Here is a 22,610-nt window from a genome sequence, read left to right as displayed (position 1 = left end):
CCTTAATTCTCAGAGACTTAACTTTTCTATCCTTGGAAAATCAGAACAGAAACTATTTCTTCCTAAAAGCTACATCACTGTTCTTTTGGTTGTTGTTGTTGTTCTGACTTATTATACCCCCTTTTCAGGATAAACTGCTTGCTTTTTCAGTGTAATTTCTTCTTTCCTATCGACTCAAGGTGGCTTCTTGGCCTGCACTATGTTGAGTGACTAGCCATAAATTAGCTTCTCCTCTGACACCAAAAGCCACCATCTCAGTCCAGCAACCTCTTTTGCAACTACATAACTTCACACAGTGAAGTACCCACATTGAGCCTATGCAGAAACAAGACCTTGAAACAGCTCTGTAAATAATGGTGTCTGATCTGAAGTGAAAACATTTTCAACCCATAGGGCTATTCCAATCCGTTATTACTTGATATCACAGAAGCCTGCAAACGACAAGGCAAATGCTTAAGAACATGTCCCCCTCTCTGCTCCTGACAGGCAGTTGGGTGAGCAGCCAAAACACAGATTTTCAGTTTTGAGCCAAGGTCTGATGTGGATTTTTCTGATAGCTAACAGTGGATGACTGTGGTGGGTTTGACCTTGGCTGAACACCAGCTGCCCACCAAGCTGCTCTATCGCTGCCCCCCTCAGCAGGACGGGGGGTGGGGTGGGGGTGGAGGAAATAAGATGGAAAAAAACTTGTGGGTCAAGATAAAGGCAGTTTAATAAAGCAAAAGCAAAGGAAAACAAAAGATTTATTCTCTACTTCCCATCGGCAGGCGATGTCCAGCCACTTCCCAGGAAGTAGGGCTTCAATAGGTGTAGCAGTTGCTCTGGAAGACAAACGTTGTAAAAACAAATGCTCCCACTCCTCCTTTCTCTTAGCTTTTATGGCTGAGCAGATGTCCTATGGTATGGAATCTCCCTTTGGTCAGCTTGGGTCAGCTGTCCTGGCTATGTCCCATCCCAAGATCTCGCCCACCCCCAGCCTACTGGTGAGGGGGGAATGTTGGAGACACAGCCTTGATGCTGTGGAAGAACTGCTCAGCAGCAGCCAAAACACTGGTGTGTTATCAACACCTTTCTAGCTACCAATACAGAGCACAGCACTTTGAGGGCTGCTAGGGGGAAAATTAACTCCATCTCAGCCAGACCTAATATAATGAGGCCAGGCTGCAACCTTTCTTCTGGTTGGGGCAATTCTCAGGCCACTGCCTTTCATCAAATCTGGTTCAAAATATTTGTGAAGGAAGGGGACTTTGACTGAGAGCCAGACATATACACATACTGTGCCCATACGTAAAGCACAATTACATTTCCGTTAGAAACCAGGTGGAAAACACAAAAGCCAACGACTGCCCAAATTCTTCTTCAGTTGGCAACTGTTCACAAACATCTCACGGAATGAACTTAATGGAAGGAATTTTTGGGAACACATGGAGTCTGAAAAAATACTGGGTTTTTTTTTCTACTCATCTCATTTTTTTCTGGAGCAAACCCAGAAATATGTGACCTCTGTGCATAATGACAACTCAATGACACGGCTCTCATTCTGAATGTGGAATATGAAATGCTCACTGTGAACTGCTCAAAAATAATCCTCGGGCCATGATTATTCATAGAAATTATTTGGTGAGTAATTTCAATTAAATAAATTCAAAGAATCAAGAAAAAGAGGCTAAACTAATAGAATGCATTATTGATGATGAATAATTCATTTGGAGGAACTTTCCCCCCTACACCATTGCAGAAAGCGAGCTCAAGGCATAGGGCACTGGAGTCCCACTTACGCCCTGTTTTGAGGTCTTAACTGGGGGCTCTCATGATGAATCACTCCGGGCTGGCTCTCTGCCCAGGACTGAATTTCACCCATTGCTCCTGCTCCTCACATATTGCTAGATATGTCATGAGCACAGTGGGATTTGGATTCTTTCAACTTTACTGCCATAAAAATAATGACATGGAGAGATTTCATTGTTTCTTTTACTACTAATAAATAAAGGGAAGAAACCTCTCGCATCAACCCACCAGACTTTCAACAGTGAACATTCATCATACCCATACATCAACTGCATTATGCAAATATAAGCCCCATTACTAAGGCATGTCCATTCAGTAGAGCAAGAAGACCTGATAATTTCAACAAGACTCTGAATTACTAAAAACACTTGTGTGCACTTGTGCTTGCATGATGGCACATTTCCAGTTAAAAACATTCATAGTATGTAACACGTAGATCATGACAGAGGAAATCTGAAAAATTGCACTTATAAATGGTAGTGGTAAATATTACTGTAGACATTCGCCCATTCAAAATGAAAGGAACGATAAATCCATTGTTGTTTTAAGGATGGAAAAAAAAACTCTTTTTTTTTGTTCTTGATGCTCAGCAATATCATCACAGAGTATCTATCATCAGGAAGATTCATCTCAGTGTTCCTATCAGAAAAAAGACCCATTGACATGATGAAACAAAGCACTTTCAAAAATATTTAACCCACTCGATAAGACCTAAGTGCGTGCTTTTAAGTTAAACATTTGTTCAAAGATCTGATCCAAATCCCACTGAAATCAGTAGGAGTCCTTCCACTGACACCAAAGGGCTTTGGATCAGACATACTACTTTGCTGAATAGGATGAACACATCCATAAATATCAACTGTCTTACAGTATTTTGCTTCATCTTATGCTAAAAGGTGTGTGTGTACAAGGGGAGGGGAGATTTGTTCTTCTATGCAAGAAAGAAAAAAAATTGGGCTAAAGCTAAAATAAAGTGCAGTCTTAATTACATAGTGGTGAGTCTGTCAGTATCCCCAGTGCACAGGCTACCTAGGATGCTTTCTGACAGAAAACCAATATTACCGGTATTATAACTCACAAAATATGCTTCTTATTTTTAAGAAAGTTAGGATTCCACATTAATGATACAAAACATCAGAAACAGACAGTTTTACTGCTGCATTTTCCACAACCAGTGTAAAATCATGCTGTGCTGTTACAAAACAGGTTACCCCAGATATACTGAAACACATCATGGCGAAGTCTCTTTGCAGAAAAGTATGTTGTCATTAGATAAGGGGTCTCAAAAATGTGTATCCTTGGCCATGGTCTGAGTCCTTGCAGGAAGCAGCAACTGAGGGAAGAATTACAGAGCATGTTGATTTTAAGTCATAGTTCATTAAATTCTTTTATTTATACAGTAGGTTTCATGAAGTGTCAGTAAACAATATTCTGAAGTAGCCCATGGCTCTTCATATGCTTGAATGGTTGGGGGAAATGGAGCTAAAAAATGCATCTGGAAACCAATGAAATTCATTACAGGTAATAGCAGAGGCAACTACTGACTGCCAGCAAAAAGCAGCTCAGTAGACACCACACACTCAGAAGGCACCGTCACTCAGGACTGCCCCTCTGCCCACAGACTGGTGCATCCACTGGCTCTCCTTCCACGGAGACTTCACCACACACATCTCTCTCCTCTGCCTCTCTTGGGCACGCACTGCACCAGTTCGCTGTTGCTGGGCAGCGTGGGTGAGCGGGGATGGACGCCAGGGCCGTGGAGGGCAGAGCCTGCCAGCTCCTTCCTCCCTGTCTTTCATGCTCTCACCCTCCTTCACCCATCTCTTGCCCAAAGAAAGCAAGTGAAAGCTAGAGCCTCCTCTTTCACCCTCTCCTTTACAGCATACTTTCCAGTGCTGCTGGATGAGATAAAACCTTGCATTACAAGTAACAATTATTTTGCATACTGCTCACTGCTAAATCTGGAAACTGTTTATTTCCTTAATAATTACTTTTAAGTGAGGCACAAAAATATCCCACTTACAGCACAGGAAAGATTCCAAAAATGTACGTACTCACAGAGGGAGAACGTCTCCAGCTACAAATAGGTACACATGCACACACACAGGCATACAGAAAAATATTCCCTTGGAAAGCAAGAATATAGAGTACTTGTTGAATAGTAAAGATGATTATCTCAGAACCCTAAAAGCTGACATGGAGTAGGCATCTCACATTATGCAGTTCAGGATCACAGGATGAGGAACACATGAGATCACTACATACGTAAATTTGCAAATTCCCATTGTTCTACCACATCAGTCATCATGTTTTGTTCACAAAAATCAATACTGGCATCTGTTTATAATACAGGAATAAATCCCTCCTTACCCACCACCAGCACCCAGGCTACCTTGATAGTTTCTAATGATCAGTAAAACTTAAATCCTGCCCTCCATCCAATTCATAGAGATTTTTGCTTAGTTTCTTGCTGCATTCTTTTCTTTATTCCATGAGACTTGGTGGATATGTTTTCTCCTTCTTCATTTATATACAGAGAAACACAAACAGATAAAACTGGTAGGTAAAGATGCATAAGTAGTGTTTAGCATCCATTTGCAGACAGCATGTGGAAAAAGAAAATGATCTCCACATTTCCAGTCTTATTCTGCTCCTTGATATTTACTCTCACAGAAGGACAACAGCATGATGTGCACTAGGCAGGAAGGGTAATGATCTGTGCCAAAATTTACATGCTCACGCTTCATGCCGTGGTCTGGCTTTTTTTTCCCTGCCAGCAGATAGATAAAGTGTTGGCTTTAGGACCATGCAGGAGCCAAGAGCTGCTCTGGTGGATGCACCAGCACAGGACTAACACAGACTATTTGAAGTTGGTTAAGGCTGGTATCAGGCAAGTATTTAGTCCATACTTGCTCTGCAGAAGTCTGGGAGTGCCCCCATAGGAAACAGGTATGGGATAATTAAGGGCTCTTAAGCCAGCAGACAAGGACATTACAAGGATAAAAATTTCAAACTGAAGGTAGCCTGATCCAGAGTTGTACAGAAAGCACAATTTTTTACCTGTGGGAGATGAATGCTATTGGAGCAATTTACCAAACATTACGGCAGATTTTCATCACAGGCGATTGCTAAAATACGCCTGGATATGTTACTGTTTTTTCAGCTTTTTGTTTTTATTTTTCTTTTTCCTAGGAAGTATGATCTAGTTTAAACAGGAATTAATTCCAATTTAGCTGATGGCCTGGGTTATGCAAGATCCAAAAGCCACAATGGTTCTATTAAGCCTTATAATCTGTGAATCTGTAAGTTTATGAATGTGTACTCAGACTTCATAACTTTGCTCCAAAAAGGAGGCTGAGGGAACACAGCAAAGTATTTGGGAAAAAAGAAACCTTGACAATGCTTACAAATCAGGCGTAACCCTGAGTTTTCCCAAACCCTCACAGGCTGCTGTATCAACCTGCCTCCTGGCCTTCCATTCCTGGAGGCTCCCAGATAGTCACAGCCTGAAAATGTTCCCGCATTCAACATGCCAAATCAAAAGGCAGTAAAACAGGTGGGGAAAAAAAGCTGTTCTTTTATACGCCGTGTTTTTAATTGAAGGGATTATAAAACACTTCAGGCATGCTGAGAAATCATGACTTTGTTCCTAAATAAAAAGCTGTAGCTATTTTTTTTTAAATCCTTGTTCCTCCTCCTACAACAGTGGTTATTATATGCATGCATTTGCAGTGTAATAGAATCAGTATCATCTCTGTGTCTTATTACTGTTGCAATCCCCTAACATGCTGTTCCTTCCATCCCACATGAATCTGGTAATTACTGCTGAGGCATGCCGTGCGTACACTTTCCCTTCCAAGGCAGCATCAGCAGTTACCACAAACACATTTCCTCCGTACTAGTAAACACAGGCAAGTGGGACAGTATATGCTGCCCCATGAGCCAATTCCAGGACATGATGCCTGCTCCCCAGAAAGCTGCACGTCACTGAAACTCACGGACACGAAACAAATGTGTGCTGTGAGATGAGAGAAAAATGCATTCGACTTACTTCTGCCTTCAGCTTTTGCTGTGTGTTGGAGCGAGCCCTGTGAGTGCTGGCAACGCTGTGCGGGGCTGCTCAGGTGAGAGGCGTTGAAGGTAGGTTACAGGAACGTGTGTGTGTCTTTGTGTGTGTGTCAGTGTGGGCAGGTGTGTGTATGAATATGTTCCCTTCAGAAAAACAAAACAAAAAAATCAAGCTGGGTCTACTTTTACCTTCTCTTTTTAGGCTTATGCCCCTAGACCGTGTTAGAAAGCTCTGAAAATAAGATTTGCTATGTTCTGTAACTAGTCCAGTTTTGCTCCCCAAACACCATATTCTAATGTTTAAAGCAGAAAACAAGCAAAAAAATCTTGCAGAATAATAATCTGGCTGCTGGTGTATTAGTGTTGTAAAACCCCAGATCTGCTACACACATCTTTCCTGATCTTCGCAATTTTTGCTCCAGAGTTTAGCTGGATAAAGAGAGTTAGAAATGGAGCAGCTCTGAGTGCATTTCAGAATCCCAACCTTGTTGAAATTCATACAGCACCACATCAAAAGCATGCTCCAATGTGGCACGCTCTTGCTTTTTCCACAACCTCTCCAAATTTTAGATGGGGAAGTTGCAGCTACTCCAATCCCGAATACAAACTCCAGCACTACTCCTGCCCAGTAGCACCGCAAAGGCATCTGTGCTGCCAGCTGCAGGAGGCTACCGTTTCGGATCTCAAGCCCCCCATAAGAACAGACAATACATTTTGGCTGCTCCTAAAATGTGGGCTCTGATACTTAATGGCCGAAGAATAACACGAGATGACGGTACCACTTTTGCCAAGCCCAGCACTCTTTTGGCAGCAAACCTCTACGTTCTAAGGACTAAGTGAAGTGTGGATAGTTCGCTATAAGGATCTGGTAATAACGCACCCTGCCATATTAGCACTTTAAAAAATCATTGTGGAGCGTCTCTTTTTTTGTTTTCCCAGTGTGAACCCAAAGTTTTACCTTCCAAGACAGAGATCGTGAGCAGCCATCCTTTCCCATCAAACAGATGCGTGCCCAGTGCACGGTGCTTAAGCGAAGTCACAATAACGCACATCCAACATCTTGTCTTTTTAAAGGCAGCCAAACGCTCTACCATAACATCGCAATTTGGCAGCGGGACCAGTCTAGCCAGTGTGAATGATCACCTTAGTTGTGGCCTTAGCTGCTCAGCGCTCGGGGCAGCTTTCCAGAGCGTGTAGGGGCTCAGGCACACGGCTGCCGTGACCTGCCAGCCCACTTCGGCGGAAAGCGTTGAACTTCCCCGCGCGGGTAGAAATCGCCAACGCGCCGGACAGAGCTCGCCACGGCAATTTGGGGAAGGGAGCTGCTGCAGCCGCCACGGGGGAAGAGATGCTGATGCCGGATCCGGGTTTTGCAGCACCCCTGCTCCCAGAGCCAGATTCTGCGTGTGTGGTGCGTGTGTGTGTGTGTGTGTGTGTGCGTGTGTGTGGTGCGTGCGCGCTTGCCGGCTGGCTTGTGCCGGAGAAACCGCTTGACTCGCTCTCGATTTTGAGGGCACGGATTTAGGGACTCGGGGCCAAAAATTCTCCGGACCCAGGTAAATCCGCTTGTTACCTGATTCCACTCCCCGGCTCCGAGTCCCCGCGCTGTCCTGGCCGCGGCGCGGCTGCAGGTGCTGTCAGAGCGCTCCCGCGATGCGCAGCCGAGCCGGGAGCGGAGCCGGCTGCCAGAGCCACCGCGGGGGTGGGGGAACGGGCGGACTCGGGTGGGGGGGTGGGGGGGGACACGACACGGGACCGGGGAGGGGGGGGGGTGGGAAAAACGCGTCCCCCCCGCCCCCGGCGTGACGTCAGCGCGGCTCCGTGCGGGGCAGCCGGCAAAAGCGCCGCGCCGCGCCGCGCCCCGCGCAGAGCCGCCCGCGCTCCCGCAGCGGCGCCGCCGCCGCTCCTCGGCCCCCGCCCGGCCCAACTTCCCGCCGAGCCGCGGCCGGGACGGGACGGGACGGGACGGGACGGGACGGGACGGGACGAACGGCGGCGCCTCCTCGGCGGGCCCCTCCTGAGGCGTGAGGCGGGCGATGCCTCTCGCCGCCGGGCGCCTGGCTCCCGGGGCGCGGCGGCGGCGGCGGCACTCGGCGGCGGCCCCTGCTGCCCCCTCGGGCGCCCCGAGAGCAGGTACGAGCCGAGGAGCGGGGCGGGGGGGAGGCGCGGGGAGCGCGGTTCGGAGGCGCCCTGCTGCCGGGAGGGGTTCGGGGGGGATGTGTGGGTTGCGATCATTTATTCTTACCCCCCCCCCCCCCCCCCCCCGCAGTTTAAAATGCTGACGGTGAAGGGGAGCCCGGCAGCCGGGAGCGGGGGCCGCCCCGGGCCGGGCAGCGCCGCGGGCGCAGGGGCCGGAGCCGCTGGGCTGGCGGCCGCCGAGGCGGAGGCGGCTGCCGCGGCGGGCGGAGGGGTCGGGCGGGGAGGGCAGCGCCGGGGACCCCGGGTTTCGGAGAGCTCCCCGACGGGGCTTCCCCCACAGCGGCTCCGCAGGCGCTCTCCGAGAGGAAAAGGAGGGTCGGAGGAGGGGGGGATTTCAGAGGAGTTCTGCAAGTCGCTGCCTCGCCGGTCCCCCCTATCCCCCTCCAGCCTTGCCACCTGCTCTGCCCTCCCCTTGCAGCCTCTGCTCCCGGGCGTTTTCACTGGGGACTTCTTCTTACTCTCCTTACCTGTCTCAAAAGGTTTGACTGTAGGTACCGAAGCGGCGATCGACGGCGCATAAAGATGCTGAAGGGTGTTTGGTTGCTCAGTTTGTTAACAGTGGCTGGGATCTCGCAGACGGAGAGTCGCAAACCTGCCAAAGACATTTGCAGCAAGAGCCGCTGCCCTTGTGAGGAGAAGGAGAACGTGCTGAACATTAATTGTGAAAACAAAGGATTTACAACCGTCAGCCTCCTCCTGCCGCCACCGTCCAAGATCTACCAGCTGTTTCTCAACGGGAACGCGCTGACCCGCCTGTTCCCCAATGAGTTCGTCAACTACTCCAACGCCGTGACCCTCCACTTGGGCAACAACGACATGCAGGAGATCCGCACAGGGGCCTTCAGCGGCCTCCGCACCCTCAAGAGGCTGCACCTCAATAACAACAAGCTGGAAGTGCTGAAGGAGGACACGTTCCTGGGCTTGGAGAGTCTGGAGTACCTGCAGGCTGATTACAACTACATCAGTGCCATTGAGGCGGGAGCCTTCAGCAAGCTAAACAAGCTCAAGGTGCTGATTCTCAACGACAACCTCCTCCTGTCCCTGCCCAGCAATGTCTTCCGCTTCGTGCTCCTCACCCACCTGGACCTGCGGGGGAACCGGCTGAAGATGATGCCTTTTGCTGGTGTGCTGGAGCACATCGGAGGCATCATGGAAATCCAGCTGGAGGAAAACCCTTGGAACTGCACCTGCGACTTGCTGCCCCTCAAGGCCTGGCTAGACACCATCACCGTGTTCGTGGGCGAGATAGTCTGCGAAACCCCCTTCAGGCTTCATGGGAAAGATGTGACCCAGCTCACCAGGCAAGATCTCTGCCCTAGGAAAAGCTCCAGTGATTCAAACCAGAGGGAAAAACACCCTGTCCTCTCAGACCCGCACATCTCGAGGCTATCGCCCACAGCCAACTCTGCCATCAATCCCACCAGAGCCCCAAAAGCCAGCCGGCCACCCAAAACTAGAAACCGCCCCACACCCCGTGTCACTGTGTCGAAAGACAGACAGATATTCGGACCTATCATGGTTTACCAGACAAAGTCTCCCGTGCCCATCACCTGCCCAGCTGGCTGCATCTGTACTTCGCAGAGCTCAGACAACGGCTTAAATGTGAACTGCCAAGAGAAAAAGATAAGTAACATCTCCGAACTCCACCCTAGGCCGACCAGTCCAAAGAAACTTTACCTTACCAGTAACTATCTGCAAGTCATTTATAGAACCGATCTCGCAGAGTACAGCTCTCTGGATTTGTTACATCTAGGAAATAACAGAATTGCAGTGATACAAGAAGGTGCCTTTACAAACCTCACAAGTTTACGCAGACTTTATCTTAACGGCAACTACCTTGAGATTCTGTACCCATCTATGTTCGCCGGGCTGCACAGCCTGCAGTATCTCTACCTAGAGTACAATGTCATCAAGGAGATCCTGCCACGCACCTTTGATGCTCTGAGTAATCTTCATCTCTTATTTCTCAATAACAACCTGCTCAGATCCTTGCCCGACAACGTCTTTGGTGGCACTTCCCTCACCAGACTCAACCTGAGAAACAACCATTTCTCACACCTGCCTGTGAGAGGAGTCTTGGACCAGCTCTCGGCTCTAATTCAGATAGACCTCCAGGAGAACCCTTGGGACTGCACGTGTGACATCCTGGGGCTGAGGAACTGGATAGAGCAAGTCACTGACCAGAACAACCAGCAGTCAAATCCCCCCGTAGTTATCAACGAAGTCATATGCGAGTCTCCCACCAAGCACTCTGGAGAGCACCTGAAATTCCTGAGCAAAGAAGCCATCTGCCCAGAGAACCCCAACTTGTCAGATTCTTCTCTCCTCTCCATGAACCAGAACACAGATACACCCCATCTCCTTGGTGCCTCGCCCAGCTCCTACCCAGAAATCCACACTGAAGTTCCGCTGTCTGTCTTAATTTTAGGCTTGCTGGTTGTGTTTATTTTGTCCGTCTGTTTTGGGGCAGGCCTGTTTGTCTTTGTCCTTAAGCGCCGGAAGGGGGTGCAAAGCATGCCCAGCAGCGCAAACAACTTAGATATAAGTTCATTCCAGCTCCAGTACGGGTCTTACAACACTGAGACCCACGATAAAACTGAAGGACATGTTTATAACTACATTCCCCCTCCGGTCGGACAGATGTGCCAAAACCCAATCTACATGCAAAAGGAAGGGGATCCGGTTGCCTATTACAGGAATCTCCATGAGTTTAGCTATAGCAATCTTGACCACAAAAAGGAAGACCCTGCCAGTCTTGCATTTACAATCAGTGCAGCTGAATTACTGGAAAAGCAGTCCTCGCCAAGGGAACCAGAGCTTCTGTATCAAAATATTGCAGAAAGGGTCAAGGAACTCCCCACCGGAGGATTAGTTCATTATAACTTTTGCACCTTACCCAAAAGGCAGTTTGCCCCTTCATATGAATCAAGACGCCAAAACCAGGACAGGATAAATAAAACTGTTTTATATGGAACTCCCAGGAAATATTTTGCAGAACAGTCTAAACCCGAGCATCCTTTACTCCAAGGAAAGCTACAAACAGAACCAGACTACCTCGAAGTTCTGGAAAAACAAACTGCAATCAGTCAGCTGTGAGGGGGGGGAGGTGGGAGACAAAGGAAAATTTTTAAATGAGCTCAGCATCACATTTGATTGAGTCTGAACTCAGTGCCGATGTCATCTGTCGCATTCCCAACATTTCCACTTTTTAAAATTAGAGAGGGAGTGAGAGAGAAATGGAACCCTTACAGCATAGCAGGGATATGGTGTTGCTTTTGCAACGTTCCCTTTAAATTATTTCTATATCTCTCTCCTTTTGACCCTTCTGTAGGAAATGTCACTGCAAATGTATGTTTCTGTAATAGATCTTGCATAATTCTTTTTGATTTGGAAGGAAATGAGGAAGGGGGTCTTTGGGTTTTCTGTTGGTTTTTTTCTTTTCATTTCAAAGTGGAAACTTAATGTATTATATAGAAGATCTCCAAAGATCTTTTTTCCTGGACTATGACTTTCTTTTGTAAATAATAATATACAGTACTGCTGTTTCAATTACCAAGTATAGCCACTGGGCGTCACTTTTTTGTGTTAAAGTGCCTTTGCACTTTAAGTACATTATTACTTAATTGTTGCTCTTAGCTTTGATAAATTGAACCTATTTTAATGTGTTGTATTTTTGAAATTAAAAAAAATTGTAAAATAGATCTATATGTCAGCTGCATTAAATCAGAAGGTTCGATTTATAGGAAAGCTGCCCTCCTTTAAATGAATCTAGTTCTAGGACCTTACAGACTCAAATGTAAATTATTGGGGTATTTTTGCCCTCTAGGTTTGTTTAGAGTGATTCACTGAAATCCACTGAGAGGATTTTGCAATGGACTACAGGTTATCAAATGCCTCAGCTGGGAGTAACAGCTCATTAATAAAAGACGTTTAACACAATGTCATAGTGAACTGAACAATTAATGTCCTTCTTAATACGTTGCATTGCAGCTCTAACACAGTAATGTTCAGTGGTTTAAGATTATCTTCATACTTAAGAGAACATTACTTATAATATTTTATGCATTAAATTAGGTATTTTTATACATTTTATGACAGAGTTTATATTTGTAACTTTTTTGGACTGAAATTAACATGTCCTTTTCCTGCCAGATACATATTTTTTTTTATAAGCAGGGACACCAGCAGGGGTCATCCCACACCTCATTAAATTTATTAACATACAGGCAAATGAACCAATGCCAAAGGTAAAATTTGAACCTGGGTCTCTGGAGTCCTCCAAAGCAAGGTAGCAGAAATCAGTATGTGCATCACACTAACTTTCAGTAGTCTGAACCACGCCAAGTTTTCAGTCTCTAAAGCAAAAGTAATATTGCAATAATTCTAATCTACTGGAGAACACTATTAAGTTCGTTATCTTAAATTTTAGAAAATGTTTTAAGTTAACTGAATTCCATTCTCAATGTTGGTTTTCTTAAGCCCATCAGTGAACAAACGCACTAAGTCGTCTCCTTTCCCATTAACTCAGGCCTGTTTTACTTCAAGCTTTACGTTATCACCTTCAATTTACATTTCCTTCCTGGAGAATATTGAAACAATTTTTATTAACAAGTATACAGTCAAACTTTATTAAGCCTTATTAGCTTCTAAATAATTTTTAGATGCAAACATTATTGTGCGATTTAAACAAACAGCCCTTATTTACAACAAAAACAGTTTTGTTTTGTCTATTGTAAATCCTTATGCAACTGGGATGGTGATCTGCATATAAAGTAGGCCAGGCTTTTCAATTCCTTATTAAAGCAATTGATGGAGTCTGAAAGAAGCACACTGTTTCCTTTTCATAAATAGGTTACTGCACATAATAATCCTTTATTATCATGCGGAGATTGAAGTGGCCTCTGCTGACTGATTTTTAGAGCTTTACTATAGTTAATAATACAGTATCTACAACTTTGAGAAATTTTCAGCAATAGCATTTGAGCTATAAATAACTACAATCAATGTTGTTCTAATCAGGACTTTGCCAAAAGGAGGTTGCTTTATATTTAAGAGCTGAAGAGGCTTTGCATGTGTATTGCCAGATATGAGTCATTCAGTAAACTGTCTTCTAATGATTTATGTGACATCTGAGTACATTAATATGCTAACATGTCAATTCTTTATGTTTAGAGTCCATAGCATCTATGGCTGTTCATTAGATCAGGTTTAAAACTGAAGTGCTACAATGAATACGGAAGAATCAGTCTTCAAAATGGTCTCGCTTCAAGAAGGAGGCGAAATGGTATCACATTAGTTGAACTTGGAACATTTGACTGGAATAGCATCCATCTTTGAGTGAGGTACTTGTTTGAAGGCTTCCAGTAGTGATTGTCTTATTATGGCTCCTTTCCCTGGGTAATTAAAAGCATTTATTACTGAAACCATAAGAAAAGTATAAGCATTATTTTAAAGTGAAGTTATTAACTCTTTCCACGTATGATTTTTAGTATTGCCTGCAAAACAAAGTGCCATGTAATATCTGGTCCTCTAGCAGCTAGGATATTATTATTTATTATTCTCTAGTGAACCAGAACCAATTACAGGGGTTTTGCGCAGAAAAATGCTAATTTTTCCTACGGAAATGTTTTCCGTTTTCTAGTGTTTGCAAACAACAGAGATAGGGAATTGATTCGTTTAGTAACTTTATCTTGTTTATTTTTACTGTTTCAGTCTCAGACTGTCTTAGCATGTTTGCTTTGGTAGCACAGCCATATTTTACAAAGGTTGCTGTTGCTTTACGTTTCCTTAGCTTTCCTAGTGGAACTTACTTGGTGACTAGATTTTATTTTGCATCACCAATACCAACTTAAAAATCATTACTGCTGTAGATCTTTCAGGTTTGTTTTTATACCCTTCAGCTGACATCTATTAAGCAATTCTGTTCATAGTGTGTCTAGGTGAGAGAGAAGGAGATTTTTTTCAGTTACGCTTAAAGAGATTTGTTTAACAGGGAAAGTGTGTCGGCAGCTGCTGTGTAGAAGGTCTCTGCATTTCCTCAGCTGTGCAGCCCTGGAAGCTGCTGCTTATTAGGGGAGAGCTGCTTGCCTGAGTAGTGGCTTGATAATGAGTCTGAAAAAATTTTCCTTCATAGTTTGAAAAGCTGAACTGTGAAAATTACGTAACCGAGTTAGCAAAGTATTTTTTTTCCTCAGAAAAATGGGATGCAAATAGTTTTCTTTCCTAATAAGTTTTCTTTTGTGAAAGTGGACATAATGACCTTTACAGAAACAGTAATGGTGCAGACTGAAGCACTGTTAAAACTATGCAATTATCTCCAGTCAAAGTGAGGGGCAGCACACTTCCAATGCATGAATACATTTTTTAAGACATCTTTCTGTGTAAGCATGAAGTAAAGTTTATCACTGATCTTAGAAACTGGATTTCAGTAAGCAACTTCAATGGCAAAATGGAGAGAGATGCTAGCCTTACACTACTGTGCCCAGATTGCCCTATGTTTCCTAGGCAGACATCTATCTCCGGGGACGATGCTGTGGCTTTGTAGCAACAGAACACACCCAGAGGATGACAGGTTAATTGCCTTCCCTTTTTCTCCCCACAAAACAAATGCTGCTTTTTGCAAAAGGGTCCGTACTTCCTATCTGGGTTCTCAAGCCTGCTGCAGAGCCGCTCCAAATGCCCGTTGGTAGTCCTCCTTTCTGCAGCCTCTCTTCCATCAGATTTCACCCTTTTGGGTTCCAGCATTTGCTCAGTTCCTACCTCACCTCCACTGTCTGCTTCCCAAGCCCTCACCGTGTAATGCCCCAACCTTTCCCCTCGCGGCTGTCCCCCTGGGCTCTCCTTTTCTTCCCTAGCTAGCTCTGGAGGACCTATTCTAGCCTTGAAGGGAACTGCCGTCCCTGCTCCACTGAGAGCTCAGCCCTTACCTCCTCCTGTGACATCGCTGAGCAGCCCCATGTGAAATGAGACACCTGATCCCTGTGGTATTCCTGGAGGAAGGTCTGCATAGCTGTTCCCTCTTCCACTCGTTGAGCAGAGGAGAGAAGCGCAAGATCAAACAGCTTTTCAGCTTCCACGCAGGATTTCCCATGTGCCAACCCTGGCTATGCAAGCAGCATTTCTGAGTAAGAACAAATTTAAGACTCAAACTGGTTGTGTAGGGTTTATAGAGTAAATAGCAAAACCCAGGCCATTCAAAAGTGGTTTATTCCCTCCCAAAATATATGGCATGAATTGGGCTACAGATAACGCCTGCTTTTTTCCAGTAACTGTAGATGATGAGCGCTGATTAGATAGCTAATTCCCCCATAGCTGCAGTCAGCCCAGCCTGACCATTTTCTAGCACACCCACATGCAACATATATGCTCTGCTGAGTATCTGCCAGTCTCTACCCCAAGACATTTCCATTCTATCCACAGACAAATGTTTGCCGTGGAGTTTATAGCCTGCTTCGGTCAAAGGCACTGCCTTTTTATAACACCTTCTTGTGCTGATAGAGAACTATACAGTAGGTTTTAGTTTGGTTTTCTTTTTCTTCCCATCAACACTTGAGTTTGTAAAATAAAAAACTTTTAGAAGTTAAAAGCTGTAATTAGTAGTGTCAAAATAAGGATACCAACAAGTTGCATTGCCTAAATAAAATTCTTAAAGAATACTGATCTTGTATAGAAATACAAATGCCATAATTTTAAACTGCTCATGAGTGAAATGAGATACTGGAAATGTTAATGAAACTTCTTAGGCTCCTACAGGCTAATCACTGATACAGTTTGTGATTTTTCACATTACTGTTTTTGCAGACAGTAAATGTCATTTAACAGAGAAGAAAAAAAAAAACAATTTCCCAAAGTCCCTCCCCCAACTGTACCACTCCAAACCATCAGATAAATTAACTTAGGCAGATGATGTGACATTTCTTGTATTTTTCCCTTCACTTTTTCGAAGTGTTCTGTAGGAGAAGTACAAAAGTTATTCTTTTGTAAGAGGATCATTAAGTCTGTTTGGATTATTGATCTCATAGCTTTTCTGGGCACAAGGCCAATCATTTTGACTAAGGTTTTTAATCCTAGCTAATGAGGGAGGTGGATTAATGAGAAGCTTTTAGTTGTTTTTTTGTTATTGGAGGGTTGGTTGGATTTTTTGAACCAGTAGATTGACATGTTTATGAATACAGATGAATAGATCATTTTGAATGAAAGAAATGTTGGAGCTGCAATCTGAGATGCAGTCATTCTAAAGACCGAATGGACTCAAGAGTGTGAGTGAAGTTTGAAAAACAAGACATCATAAAGCTGTTTTTCTTCTTGAGATCATAAACACAGAGGGCCCCCATCTGAGTACAGCAGCAGCTTTTGTTACATGCTGTTAAACTGTTGGAGGGATGAATTTAGAGGCCAGAAGCACCTCCATTATCTTTCAGGATGTTCAGGTAACCAAAGTGTTCAGAATTTGGTTCTCACCTCTGATTGTTACCCTACTTGTCCATGCATCTATATTACCACTGGTAATGCACTATACTTGAAAAAGTAATCAAGGTGAAATTTGGAAGAGTAGAGCTAGTTACAGTATTTCCAAATCTTTTTTATTTCTGCTTTTAAAAATACAATGAATTAACCATTTGTGTAATTAATGCCATAGTCTTTTAACTTCTAAGGTCCTTTGTAAAAACTAACTTTTCAGCAAACTGTTCAGATCAATATATGTAGCTAGTTACAAAACAAGAGCAACGCAAAACGTTGCTGGTCTTAAAAAGGAAGGTGGCACTACCGTTTCGAAAACGAGATAATGTAAATCCCTGTTTGCAGTATAACAGAAATTACACCAACGTTACGAAGTGTCTGCAATACGACGTCAGGGTTCTTTATGGCAACAGAACAAGTAGAGATTTGCGTCTTAGCAACACAGATTCCTTGTATCTTCTTTTCTCGCCCTGTGCGTGCATTGCTCCCCAGAGCCAGAAGTGTTAGGCACCAGTTATCTTCTAAGCAGGAGGCAGTACAGCCATTTTAAGAATGCTGTCTGCACTGGAAAAGGCACAGCTAATGTATACAGACCTGTTGCAGTTACCTCCTCTTGAGATAAGACCTATTTCCATACAAAAGCCTGGTAAAAAATCCCCTTGAGATCACTGATAATATGACAGAGTCTATTTTAAGACATCTTGATTTTTGGTTTGAGAGCCTCTCATTGGAGAGGCAGAGGAATTGGAGTTGAGACAGTTTTTTTCCCATGCTATAAACTTTTTTCCTTCTCCCCAGGGATTTGTTACTGACTTGGTGCGTGCCAGGATCTTAGCTGGACAGCTAAAATGAACAGAAAATTTTGAGAGAACTGTGAAAATGTAATGACTACATAAATTCTCTTCTAATCAGAAAAGAACAAACAACATAATACCGAAGCAAAGCTGACACAGAGGCTTTTAAAGGTTTCAGGGTACAGTCAAATCTGACCGATTGAGGTGTAGATGCAGACTACCTTTGTTAGCTTTACACCTGAGTGGCTTCAGTGCAGTCCCTGGGATTGGCACCAGTGACAAGAATCTCACCAAATATGGGCAGCCACTGAACTCACCGAAATGTGAATGGCAGAGAAGAGAGAAAAAGGGTTATGTCCTCTTACCATCACTTAAAATGCCATTTGGGAGTTTTCCAGACTGACCGCTCATTCACATAAATCTGAAGTCAGCATACTCCAAGTTTATACCTGAGTCACTAAGTATCAGATTTTCAGTAATGTTTGAGTACTCCATGATCTGACCTTTTGGCTTAAACTGTGGCCAAAATCTTAACTGCTATCACATCTCCTGCTCCCGAGAGGGTGAGGTTTTGCTTGGAATCTCAAGTTTATTATATCTCCGCTAAATTTTAATTCCTGATTATTCCTAACTGTATTCTTGCTATGGAGGGCAAATGGAATATGTTAGCTAAGTCTTTGTTTTTCCTTTATCTTCTTTCACAAGTAGCCATGTTCCCCAAGTACCAGGGCAGCTGAGAGTTGAACCACTCAGAAGAGTTTCAGAAACTCAGTGATCCACTGAAGTGAGCAAAGCTTTACCAAAGCTTTACTGTTCCCATCACGTCTGCTGTGTTCTGCTGAGCTATTGCTTCTATTCAGATGTATTCCAACTTGAAACACATACACACTAAGAAGTATCTGTGGAAAACCTTATAATATTCAGCTTACATGCTTACTTACAATAGAAAAAAGAGAGGGGGTTAGAGGTTGGGAAAAGCCTTTCAAATTTTCTGGGCTTTTTTTCTGAAGGTTTGAGAGGGGCTTATTATGATTATTAGTGAATCAAAAGGAAATCTAGCCACACTGGTGTGTGAGGGGTTTTGCCTTTTTATGCAAGATAGTGGGAAAAAAAAAGGGAGGGGGGAAGGTAGATTATAGTTGTCTTAACTGTCAAGATGTTAAAAAGGAACCTATCAGAAAGCTAAGGATTTCAGCGCTCATAATTCAAAGAGCTTACACAAATGCCTATTTTTTGTGGAACTTCTAAAGGGAAACGGCACACAGACTGCTTTCCTAATGACTAAGGGAACTGGACAGGCAATTCTCTTGGACAGTTGAGAAATCCCAGCCTTAAAGTTATGCGATATTTACTGCAATTCAGACATAAGCACGGCTCATGTGAAAAGACGATGATAGTGGGGAAAATGCCTAATGCTACCGTTCACACTTTAATTAGCGGTGTAGTTTTTAGCTTGTGTTTTCTGAGACCATATTTACCATCCCATCTAACTCATAAGCTACTTACCAGAACTGAGTGGATAATTCTTATTTAAATGTGGCCTTCTTTTCCGTAATGCAGTGTTTACAAATTTGTTTGCTTGTGGCTTATGTTTTCCATGGCTTCTCGTTCTCCAAATAATGCGTGGGAATAATTCCTAGCTGTAGAGTCCTAATGGATAATTCACAGTGAATGCCTAAAATTGAACTATCAAGGACTTTGTTTATACTACGGTATTTATTTATTTGCTCTTGATAGGGAGGCAGTGGGCCTAGTTAAGAGCTCATTTGCGCGGACTTGAGAAATTAGTGTTCTCTTTTTAGTTCTGCCAGTGACCTTGCACAAGGCATACCTGCGTCCCCATGCTTTAATTTCTGCATCATTAAATGAGGAGGATGATACCTTCTGCCTTAGTCTAGTGAGATTTACTGATGAGAAATGTTAAGTATAATTGTTTTTCAAAGCCAGCGCTTATGGCTTTATAGCTTCATCCAAATACAGCAATAGACTAGTGCTTCTTTCCCTAGTGTTATGTTATTCTGATGTAAGAATGTGGTACGTACATGGCAGATTTAGTTTGGTTTTCTGTTTTTACAGTTAAAAACAGACCATGAAGATCACCTTGTACAGGGAAAAAATACTATCTCCTTGTAAAAGGAGATGACATACATGGAATGAAATGGGGGGGGGGGAGCTACAGTTTGTTTTTAAACTGTTGAAAATGCACAGTATCCCATCTCCTAAATTTTCCCTCCTTGGCTGAGTTGAATCACCTTGTCTGTTTCTGCCCTATAGAATCCTTTCAGCAATAGTTCTTAGCATGCCAGGTATTTTTTATTCACCTTTTTTCTGCATGAAGTCAGTTTGGCTATTGCAGACAGCTTTTATGCTAGTAAGTGAGCCAAAAGAGGCTCTGAGTGGCAGACAGGTGCTGAAATAAGAACCTGGTACTCTGAGGAGAAAAAGAAATTAATTCAACTTTCCTATTCTATCTCTTCCCTGTACTCTGTACACTCTCCTTTTTTCTGCTCCATAGTTAGTGTAATAATTCTTTTGCCCATTGAATGCAGAGTGTGGGCATATTACAGCCCAGCTACATGCTGTAAAATCCAACTATTTGTGTTAGAAAGCCCACCATTTTCCACAGACAGTCTTCCAGAAAGTATGTGGACAAGTCAGGCCGAGCAATCTGAGGATGCTTCCATGCAACAGAGAGCTGATTTGTAAATGTAGGACTACATGCTACAAGAATCTGTGGCAGCATATCCATTCAATGCAACTGAGCCACAATTTCACCTCCGCTTTTAAATTGGCTTTTGATTAACCAACTAAAATTCATTCACTGGCTAGGCATGTTATTCTGGTTTAGGTTTAGATTTTGAACCCATCTACATTTTGAGACTGCTAAGACTGATGCTCTCACTTTCCTTGCTGATTCATAAAATGGGACAAATGAACAATTGTTCCTGGTCTCTAGATGGTAAATGACATGGGGTTTTTTTGGCTGGATGTGGTAAGTGCTCTCTCTGATCCCATGCACAATTTTATACTTGTAGATAATTGCCAGTTGTTTAGAGGCTATTTATATAGAACGTAAGATACATGGTAACCACAAAATATTTCTAGCAGTGCAGTGTTAATCATCTGTCCTGGGCCAACAGAAGTACATCAAAAGCAGTACTTCAAATAGTCCTTCAAAAGACTTGTTCTCTTTAAGTTCTGGAAAAAATCTAGATCAAGGAATGTAAACATTCAGTGATCCTTTTAATGTGTTCATCTTAAAGATTTTAAGTGTTAACTTTTCTATCCTAAGAATAACAGAGGTTATTATTTAAGTAAGGGTATCCAGATCCTCAGCTGCTGTAAATAGTGTTTACCTACATAAACATCCCTGTAATGGTTTATAGTAGCTGAGGATGCAGCCACTTTGTTTTGTCGACATGTTAACCTAAGCAATCAACATTTGTACCAATAATAGATCAGCACTATAAGCAACACGGTATGTTGTTCACTTTAATTTCACTGCTTTAGAATCAATACAATTTGCTGCTGTTTTGGAATTTTTAGTCACATTTAAAAAAAGAAATCTTTGAAAGTTCACTACCTAGTTCATTTTGGGATGCAAATGAATAATTTGTGCAATAAAATTCTTTGGTTGATACATTTATACATTTGGTGCTTTACAAATACTTTTAGTTCTTAAGTGTTACAGTTAGTAATACAAAGTAGTGAGACAGAAAGGCATATTTTTGTGTTCTCCATTACTTATTGTGGACTCCTTACTTATTGTGAAAGAGCAAAGCTACTTAACAACTCTTGTATACCCATTCTGCCACCCTCAGAGTTTGGATGTGAGTCTGTAATCAATGGCAACTTCACTGTAACAGTAAATGTACTTTCAAAGAAAACTAGCCATAGAGTCTTGGGACATGCACAAAGTCACATTTAGAAAGTCATGTTTTCCCAAGAGTGGCCACAGCTGTTTCTTCTTCTTTGTGAGCAATACATTGTCTTCATCTAAAATATATAACCTTATTATCATGCAAATATTTATGCCACATTAGAACCAGGCTTGCTCTTTTCACAATAGATAAGCTTCCTGTATTATTACAGATAACGACAATCCAATTTCTGAAAATGTTCTGTTATTGTTTCTTTTTTCCTTTGCTTTTTATTAGTGAAGAACTTGTAATTATTTGGTCTTATTCAGACTTTCCAGAGAAGAACTGAAGTCATATTTCCCACACATTGGGATTCTGATCATTGAAATTCACTTCTTTCTCTTATAAAGCAATGTACTAGGGAAAAAGACTCTGCTCAGTCTGGAATGATACAAGTGCAAGTCAGGAATAATTGAAAATAGTTTTGATCACCCTTTGAAATCCTAGATTAAGCAGTTTTGCTAACACTCAAAGAAATTCACTGGAACCTTTTGATTTATTGCACAATAGGTAGAAAGCTTCTTTTCTTCTTCTTCAGGCTCTTACCCTGCCAATGGATATTTGTTCTGTAAGTAGCACTGACATAAAAAGTCTGAAGTTGTCCACTTTTCTCCCTTTGACCAACATTTCCTTGGTAAACAGAGTACCATGAGGAAAGTGGTGTTAATCCTCTAAGTTTAGCTTTGTGAAAAAGCCACACTGAAAGCTGTGAAAGCTTTGAGCAAAATTAACAAAAGTTTGCAAGCCTTGCCAACATCTTTCCAGAACACTTGCCATTATATGAGATTCCAATTTAATAATACCCATAACAGTTTCTTCCAAATTCATAAAATATTAAAGTGGAAATAACAGGGGCCATACCTTTAGCTGAAGTAACTCCATTTAGCAACATGGATTGCAGTGTTGATTGCAATGCTAGTTCTCTGATCTGTTGAATTTCACTTATTAATTGAATTAATTGAACTGATAAATTGAATTTTGCTGTCTCTGGGCTGAGCAGTCAGGCTGGGTAAGGGCCAGGCTGGCTCTGCAAAGGGGAAGTAAGGGACGGAAGCGGAACTGCAACGGAGACACAAAAGCACAGCCCCGAAGAGAAGGTCAAGGCCACCAAGGAGGAGAGCACTGCCCTCCTAGGAGGGACCCCCTCACTCCCACGTGGAGACAGGCTCCTCCCGCACAACATGCCATCCCACGTTCCACAGTCAGGCTTTGGTGGGCTTTGGCATAACCAAACCAGACGGTAGGCACCTGGCCTTTTTGCTTCCCCAAGAACTGCTTGCAGGGCGTACACATTCGGCCAGTTGTACTGGGTTGATGTCTACCCATCCAAAGCTGTCTACGTTCTCTTAAACTTGGCTAATTTGGTAAGAAATCCAACAGG

General features: G+C 43.2%; 1 protein-coding gene across 1 annotated transcript; it reads left to right on the top strand.

The window, feature by feature from the left end:
* The first annotated feature begins 7,700 nt into the window (after positions 1 to 7,700).
* On the top strand, positions 7,701 to 13,172 carry SLITRK2 (SLIT and NTRK like family member 2). The gene is made up of 2 exons (XM_052813943.1): positions 7,701 to 7,989; positions 8,535 to 13,172. The coding sequence occupies exon 2, from the start codon at positions 8,578 to 8,580 to the stop codon at positions 11,149 to 11,151; it is 2,574 nt and encodes an 857-aa protein (XP_052669903.1). The 5' UTR covers positions 7,701 to 7,989; positions 8,535 to 8,577; the 3' UTR covers positions 11,152 to 13,172.
* Positions 13,173 to 22,610: the final 9,438 nt, after the last annotated feature.

The sequence above is a fragment of the Harpia harpyja genome, chromosome 18 (assembly GCF_026419915.1).
Source record: "Harpia harpyja isolate bHarHar1 chromosome 18, bHarHar1 primary haplotype, whole genome shotgun sequence".
NCBI classification, from domain to species: domain Eukaryota; kingdom Metazoa; phylum Chordata; class Aves; order Accipitriformes; family Accipitridae; genus Harpia; species Harpia harpyja.
Note: the sequence above shows the minus strand (reverse complement) of the source record. Positions and strands in the feature narration are given on the sequence as shown.

Excerpts from the sequence above, each read along its gene's own strand:
- SLITRK2 (XM_052813943.1), top strand. The coding sequence starts at position 8,578 with ATGCTGAAGGGTGTTTGGTTGCTCAGTTTGTTAACAGTGGCTGGGATC.